The sequence below is a fragment of the Haliotis cracherodii genome, unplaced genomic scaffold, assembly GCF_022045235.1.
Source record: "Haliotis cracherodii isolate W230 unplaced genomic scaffold, xgHalCrac1.p SCAF_14, whole genome shotgun sequence".
Lineage (NCBI taxonomy): Eukaryota > Metazoa > Mollusca > Gastropoda > Lepetellida > Haliotidae > Haliotis > Haliotis cracherodii.
Genome location: NW_027266269.1, coordinates 8,501,705 through 8,509,367, shown reverse-complemented (window position 1 = coordinate 8,509,367; position 7,663 = coordinate 8,501,705). Strand labels below are relative to the sequence as shown.

The 7,663-nt window shown below is 39.6% G+C and overlaps 1 protein-coding gene across 1 annotated transcript; it reads right to left on the bottom strand.

Annotated features, from left to right (window-relative positions):
* Positions 1-693: 693 nt before the first annotated feature.
* On the bottom strand, positions 694-4,561 carry LOC139460510 (uncharacterized). Its single transcript, XM_071241983.1, has 5 exons — positions 4,237-4,561; positions 2,620-2,813; positions 1,757-1,848; positions 1,037-1,235; positions 694-819 (listed from the first exon to the last, which is right to left on the bottom strand). The coding sequence occupies exons 1-5, from the start codon at positions 4,559-4,561 to the stop codon at positions 694-696; spliced, it is 936 nt and encodes a 311-aa protein (XP_071098084.1).
* Between the last annotated feature and the right edge of the window lie 3,102 nt (positions 4,562-7,663).

Here is a 7,663-nt window from a genome sequence, read left to right as displayed (position 1 = left end):
ATGTATCTGGGGCGATCGGGTGGCCCAGTGGTTAACGCGTTCGCTCGTCACGTCGAAGATCCGGGTTTGATTCCCGACATGGGTACAATATGTGAAGCCCATTTCTGATATTCCCCGCCGTGATATTGCTGCAATGTTGCTAAAAACGGTGTAAAAACCAAACTCACTCACTCACTTGAATGTATTCCATTGATGTAGTTTTCATTATTTAATCAGAGGTACAATGTAGCTTCAATAATATCTCCTCTACATAAGCTAGCTTGATAGCTATACCAGTCGAGCAGGATTGCCTCACCATTTCGCGAGCATCTAGCATCATCTCTATTTTATAGCGATTCATAAACACATACTTGTTTTAGTTGGAATCGTATGTTGGCCACTACTTTTGGCAGAGCTCTCTTACGAATATGATTGTTTGGTCTGTTTTGAGTGAGTGAGTGAGTTAGGTTTAACGTCGCTTTTAACATTAGTCCAGTCATATCACGGCGCGTCAGCTTAATGTGGGAGGAGAGCCCGAAGTGATGCAGGTCTCAGACGTGTACCATTTCCGTGAAACCCTCGAGCACGGGTATGGTTCTGACAAACCTAGATACATAATCGGTGTGGTCATGTTTGAAGGCCACACATAAAGAATGATGTCTACACAGAGTTATATCTTGATGCAGGGTAATTGTGCAATGTCATGAGTGGAAATCAGCACAGCACATAGCCAATGTGGAAACTGTGCAGTGCCGTGAGACCTTGTACAGTGACACGTCGGACGCCAGTGAAAGGGAGACGCATCTGGTTGGTCATCAACAGAATCCCGTCAGTATACGCCTGGAAAGAAGACGGTCACATTACAGCATAATGTGTACCGAAAATGTATCATTGAAGAGAAATTATGAGCAGGACAATTTTTTTAAATTATTTTCTATACACAAAACGGAACCCGTATCTAGTGTCGGGTGAGGCAAATGTCCATTGCTGTGTTTGTTTGTGACTCACGTTATGTAAGTCACATACACAGCCACATATTAACTGACAATGAACTCACCATGAAATCAGACTCACTGATGTGGATTTCAATGACGTAGTTGCTTATGTCAATGACTGAAATACCAAGCTCTACTTCTTCTGTACCAAAGGCTCCCCCCTGCCGTGCATTGAAGACGGCTCGAGTTGGGCTGTTGCTCCATCTCAAAGACAACAGGTACACAAGGTCCGTGTTAGGGGCTTCAAACAAGACGTAGTTGCTGCAATAACACACAGGATACATGGTACATAGTATACCGTTTATGATATATCATGAAAAAAACGTTGTAAGTTTATACCTGCCCATGATTGGAGGGAATGGGAATGAGTTCCTTTAACATAATGATATTTCTCTGATTTGACAGTAATATCCACTGCAATGGGACGCGTGGCGTAATTTGAATGTGATGTTTAAGGAACAGCTTGATCCCACCCAAACAAAATTTCCTGTGAAAGCCAGATTGATGATACATTGTTATGCAGAAATACAAATCTAAGACGAATATGTTCTTTACATACTGTACGATTACAAAACACTTCTGCTATTGTCCCTAAGTAATATGTAAATACAGTAAAATACGTTTATAACGAACTGACGGATTTTACGAAATTATTTTTTTATCCCCGCCATTTGTTGTTCAGATGTTGTTTGTATGCTTATACCGAACTACGGTTATAACGAGCTTGAATTAGTGGTCCATTTGAGTTCGTCATAACCGTAGTTTACTGTAGGTTTACTTACTTCTCAATCGTGTCTCCAGACACTGCCAGTCTCAGCTTCATCCCTGCAGCAAGGTCAAAGTTCAGTTCTTCTGAATATGCCATGGATGGAATCTGCTTTAAAGAAACGATATTTTTAGAAAATTCAAATAGGAACACACATGTATTTGTTTAGGTTCGTCAAATAAATATATATAAAAAAATCCCAACTGAAATCTTCACATGTTTGTACACCTTTAACTGTTAATTCATTTTCAGTTTTAGTACTGTTTAGGTTAAATTCAAAACCGTCCAATCGGACATATCATCTTTATAATGTGACACAATGTATCAAATAAGATGTCACAATTTGTGTAGGCTACCAGCAAATTGTAACCCAGGTGACACATCCCTTGTGTCCAATGTGTAAAAGCAAAAGCAGCCGTGTATGTGTGTTTCTTGTTCCAGTAACATGACAGTGGTAGGTAAATAATCGAGTCAGGTCGAGAAAATCCAGTGATAGCAAATTGGGTATGACAACAGGCAATCAAGAAAGTCACCGAGCATGATAACCCGATCCAGTTTGTATTCTTACAACAAGGATGGGCTGGTGTGGGCCAATTGCCCTACCTGGAATCGCCTTGAGCATAATCACACGTACAAATTAACATAAGCTGTAGTGCTCGTTTACAAACTTAACTCGTGCATTGCGCTTTCATTTTCACAAACATCGTAATAGTATTGTAAACACGACACAGATAAACAGAGCTAAAGGTAGGTTTTATAGCTTCTTTCATTTACCCCTTCAGAAAAATTGAACAACATGTGTGTCAGTAATAGTCAATCTTTTTCAATTTATCTTCATCGCTGATTCAGACAAAGGAATACACATCAATATGACCCTACCATGGATTGCCTTGCCATGCCTATATAGCATGACACACACTTGACTGGCACCACTTCCCATGATGCACCTGTATAACAGGATGACGTGTCGTCATCGGAGGCAATGATGTTGGTGTTGCAGACATCTTTAGGGTCAGTGTTGATGACGTTAACATCTGCACGTGCATTTTCAAGTGTAAAGTCGGCACATGAAACTGGGGACGAAATAGGAATAATTATATTTATATCAGCCATCACACACATCAGTTTTAATGGGTAATGTGAGCAACTATCCAGTACTGACTTCAAGTAAATGAAAAAAATATATGCGATTATGTTTGAATTACATTCCTAAGGGAAAAGAATTGATCTATTAAAATAATTACAATTTCTACTATTGCCTTTTATGCCCTCTTAAATTGTGCTTCGGTTGATCACCGAGACTGATTATTCTCTAGCGCTGACGTTTTATGTTTCCTCTTCATAGAACTAATGCCTTCTGCAATCAGGTTGAAAGGTCCACGGACCATATCACTATAAGAAGCGTTACACAGATCTACGCGAGTCAGGCATGCAAAATTAATAGCTAAGTGGCCTTACCTGTATATATAAATGTCTATTGTCGTTTCACTTTATAAAGATACATTGTCGTGAGATGAAACCTGCTTTAACACTGCTTGCATGTGTGTGTTGGGTGCGTGCGTGCGTGCGTGCGTGTCCGCTTGTACTAGTCCAGACACATGCGGGTTCTGTAGTGCTAGCCCACTGAGATACCATGCCACAGTTTTAACATTGAAAGCCCACTTAGACACAATATACTGACGCCGAGCCGACCAGTCATTGTGTTATTTCCTTAACGCCGAGCTTCGGGCAGAGCATCACAAGTATTATCTTTTAACCTATTCTGGTAGTATGTGTCCTGGATCGAACCCATAACCCCCTCTCTCCGGGCTGATGCTCTATCTACCAGGCCACGGAGGTGGTGCAAACTTTTGTAAGTGTGTAATCATAACACACGGAATATGCACAAAATATTTCCACTTGTACTTAAAAGATATACCAGTCCCATCTAGAAATATTTCTGTCATCAGCATAGATTATGTTAAACATTTTTCAGTTTGATAAGCTTATTTGAATTATTATCATTAATCATTATTCCCAAAAATTCGTCTCCCTGTCGACATCACATTTCATATAGAAGAATGAAGATAGGTGTCCATTTTGTATGATTCAAGATGAAGCATGATTTTTAAGGTTTTTCTGCCTGTTGTTATGTTCAGAAACGTGCAATGCCTAAAACGTATCGTAAGATGCAAAAAAAGTTTTGCAAAATATGTGATATGACTGTCAATGCAGTACTAAGCCAGATATTGTGTTGATAGAAACCAGGCTTGGGAATTTGTAAAATGTCTGTCATGGACGAACGGTACTGGAGCGTAACAGGATTTACATCACAGATTTATTAGAAGACACTCATGCACAAAACATTCACAGTTTTAAGTTTAAATTAAACGTATTTAAGTAACCATTGACCATAATAGGTATGCTTAGCCTTAGAATGTTGGTCTTACATCCTTCACACAAGCAGTTACTAATTATTTCGCGTCGGCTATTCTCTAAGTGCCCGTTGATACTCACTTCCATAATACTCCCATCCGGTTTCAACAGAGTCTTCACTGCTCGAATCAAAGGCTTCAGTGTACAATTTACACTTTCTAATAAGGGGGTTGTACAAGACCATGTTACACGTTACCCGCCACTGACACTGCGAGAAGCACTCAGCCCTCATGTCCACCTGGTTGATCTCTTCTATCAGACTCCCGGCAAACATCAGATCATCCATCTCCAATCTTCTGTAGAAAGTCGCATTAGTGCAGCTGTCCGTGTTGTACATTAATAGAGTTAATACATACGACAAATTGAATCCAAATAAAGCGAGGATAGACGTTTGAAACACTTTCATAATGAATACTGCTAACAGAGCAAAATCTTCCGCGTCAACCAAAGCTTGTGACCCAGCACATCCTATCCACATACGTATGCGTTCTCCGTCACTCAGGAAACAAAACACAATCTGCACTTTTTTGGGGCATTCCTATTTGCTCATCGTGTCTCTCAAGTTATTTTGCCAGTCACTGAAAGACACATTCAGCTAGCGGGGTCTCCATGGGCAAAATCAGTGGTGTGTTCAATTTGTAAACATATTGTCTGAAAAGTAGAAAGGATTTAGTATGTGTATTCCACTAACATTAATGTTTGCTTTGATGAACTGGAAAGATACACTAACTTAACAAAACCTCACACGATCGATACACGATTAACGTCACAGGGTATACAATGGCAGTGCTTCACAATAATTAATGAATTCATTAAGGCAGAAAGAAGGAATTCAATACAATCAATGCTGAAAAGTAATATACCTTGTGTCCTGATTTTTTTTGTTCGAATGAATGCCCACACATGTCTGGTAAATAACAAATAATGCATGAGGGAAATTCCGCCTTCATGTGTGACGTTTATCTGGAAATGGTATTGGACATGAGTATTTACTTGGGTGTTCTGTGTCTGTCTTATGTTTTCTGGATCACCAGTGGATGGACTTGTTTATCAGAATCTTTATGTGGAAGTGGTAAAGAAGAGATGTCATTTGAGGGATATTGCGAATGACCTGTGAACTACACATTGGCAGCTTACAGTGACAGTGGTATCATTGACAATAAATACAAACATAATTTATACTAAATCGTCTTCTTAAGCTTTACACTACATGACATCAGCAGTGTTCATTTTAAAGAAAGGGATTATTATAAATTATATTTCCTTTCCTGTTAGCGGCCCCCTGGTCTAGTGGTAGAGCGTCCGCGTTACTTATTTAAAGTGTTAAATCGTCTTCCTAAGCTTTACACCGCATGACATCAGCAGTGTTCATTTTCCAGGAAGAGATTATTATTAATTATGTTTCCTTTCCTGCTAGCGCCTCCGTGGTCTAGTGATAGAGAGCCCGCCTGGAGAAGGGAAGGTCCAGGCTTTAATCCCCGGCCACGTCATACCAAAAGAGGTTAGAATATAGTACTTATTGTTACCCTGTCTGGCGTTCGGCATTAAGGAGCTAAACCAAGGACTGGTCGGTTCCGAGTCAGCTTACTAGCTTGGCTTATTTTAACATACAAACAATACCTTGCGGAAAGTCCAAGTTAGAGCTTACAAGAAATAGTTGTTTCCTGTTTTTGAATTTGATACATGATTCTTTAGCCTTATATTCACAAGTTCTACAATTTCCAAGTCCATTCTGTGACACTTTGAAGTCTGTAGACTTATTACACGAGTCGATTTTGGCTCGTGTTGATATCTTTCTTAATTTAATCATCAAAGCTTTGCCGTTTATTTTTCGTCATTGATACATAAGCCACATTTCGATAATTGTGTTATGGAAAAGACATCCATTGTTCAGTATTCATTGATAATTAAGCAGGTTTAATGATGAGACTTCAGGGGTTTACTATTTAATGGATTATTTAGCATCTTATGTGATGAGACATCAATGGATAAACGTTCTGTAAGTCGTAAAGAAAGGCTTCATGATGAGACGTCGAAGTTTCACTGTTCCATGGACAATGTTGCAGATCTTGAGATGAGACATGGAGCTTAAAATGTCCCATCGATTATAGAACAGCTTTAGTGAGGAGACGTTGAAGGATTAAGGTTCCATGGGTGATAATTCAGCTAAACATGGACTGTACCCTGACACAACATGTGTATCGCCCTGAGCATGTCAATATGTACACAGCTTAACATGGACTATACGCTGACACAACATGTGTATCGCCCTGAGCATGTCAATACGTACAAGCTGAATATGGACTATAACTTGACACAACATGTGTATTGCACTGAGCACGTCAATACGTACACAGCTAAACATGGACTATACCTTGACACAACATGTGTATCGCCCTGAGCATCTCAGTACGTCCACAGCTGAACATGGACTGTATGCTGACACAAAATGTGTATCGCCCTGAGCATGTCAATACGTACACAGCTAAACATGGACTATACGCTGACACAACATGTGTATCGCCCTGAACATGTCAATATGTACACAGCTAAACATGGACATGTATTATAAGAGAAGTACCAACGGATTAAATGGAATTACAGATTAATTGCTCCATAGAACTGCCATCCAATTTCATCGGTGCCATCATTGCTCGAATCAAAGGCTTCAGAGTGCAGTCTGCACGTCCTGGTGAGTGGGTTGTGCATGAACAAGTTACAAAGCCCCCGCCATTGAAATTGGGAGAAACACTCAGCCCTCATGTCCACCTGGGTTAATCTCTTCTATCAGACTCCCGGCAAATACCAGATCATCCATCTCAGACCTCCTGTAGAAAGTCACATTCGTACAACTGTCTGTATTGTACAGTAACTGACTTTACACGCTCCAGAATGTTAGACGTTTGAACTAAGTTCATAGTTGATCGTGTCTGACAGACGATTTTGTTCTGAGAAGAAATCTTGTTATCCGATGATTCATATACATATGCGTATGATTCCTGAATCGCTAAGTGAAACAACACATCTTTCTTGCCTGTGTGTCTGTGTGATCGTGTCTTCTCTACAATCTTCAACTTTAATGATGTCAAACAATCGATGACGCATTCTAATATGTGTATGTACTCCAACTGTAGAGTAGTGGTACATCAATCTGCAAATAATTCCTGTCTGAAAGATTTAGTATGTGTAATTAAGAAATATTTTAACTTCTTTTCATTGGGTGGAGATGTGTAATGTCATGGGATTCATGAGAAGTATCCAAGGCAAACGGAATTATGCCAATGCAATCAATACAGAAACATAGCACAATCTTGATTTATATGTGCGTGTTTGGATACTCAATACTTAGCAAACGTTTTAAGAGGAAATACAGGCTTAATTGGCTATTTATCTAGAAAATGAATATAAATGTGGACGTTCTTTATTTTATCAAGGCAATGCTTTTTTGGCACACCATTGTATTTTTCTGTTGCGCAGCAGTTAACTAGGGGGGGGGGGGGGGAATTGG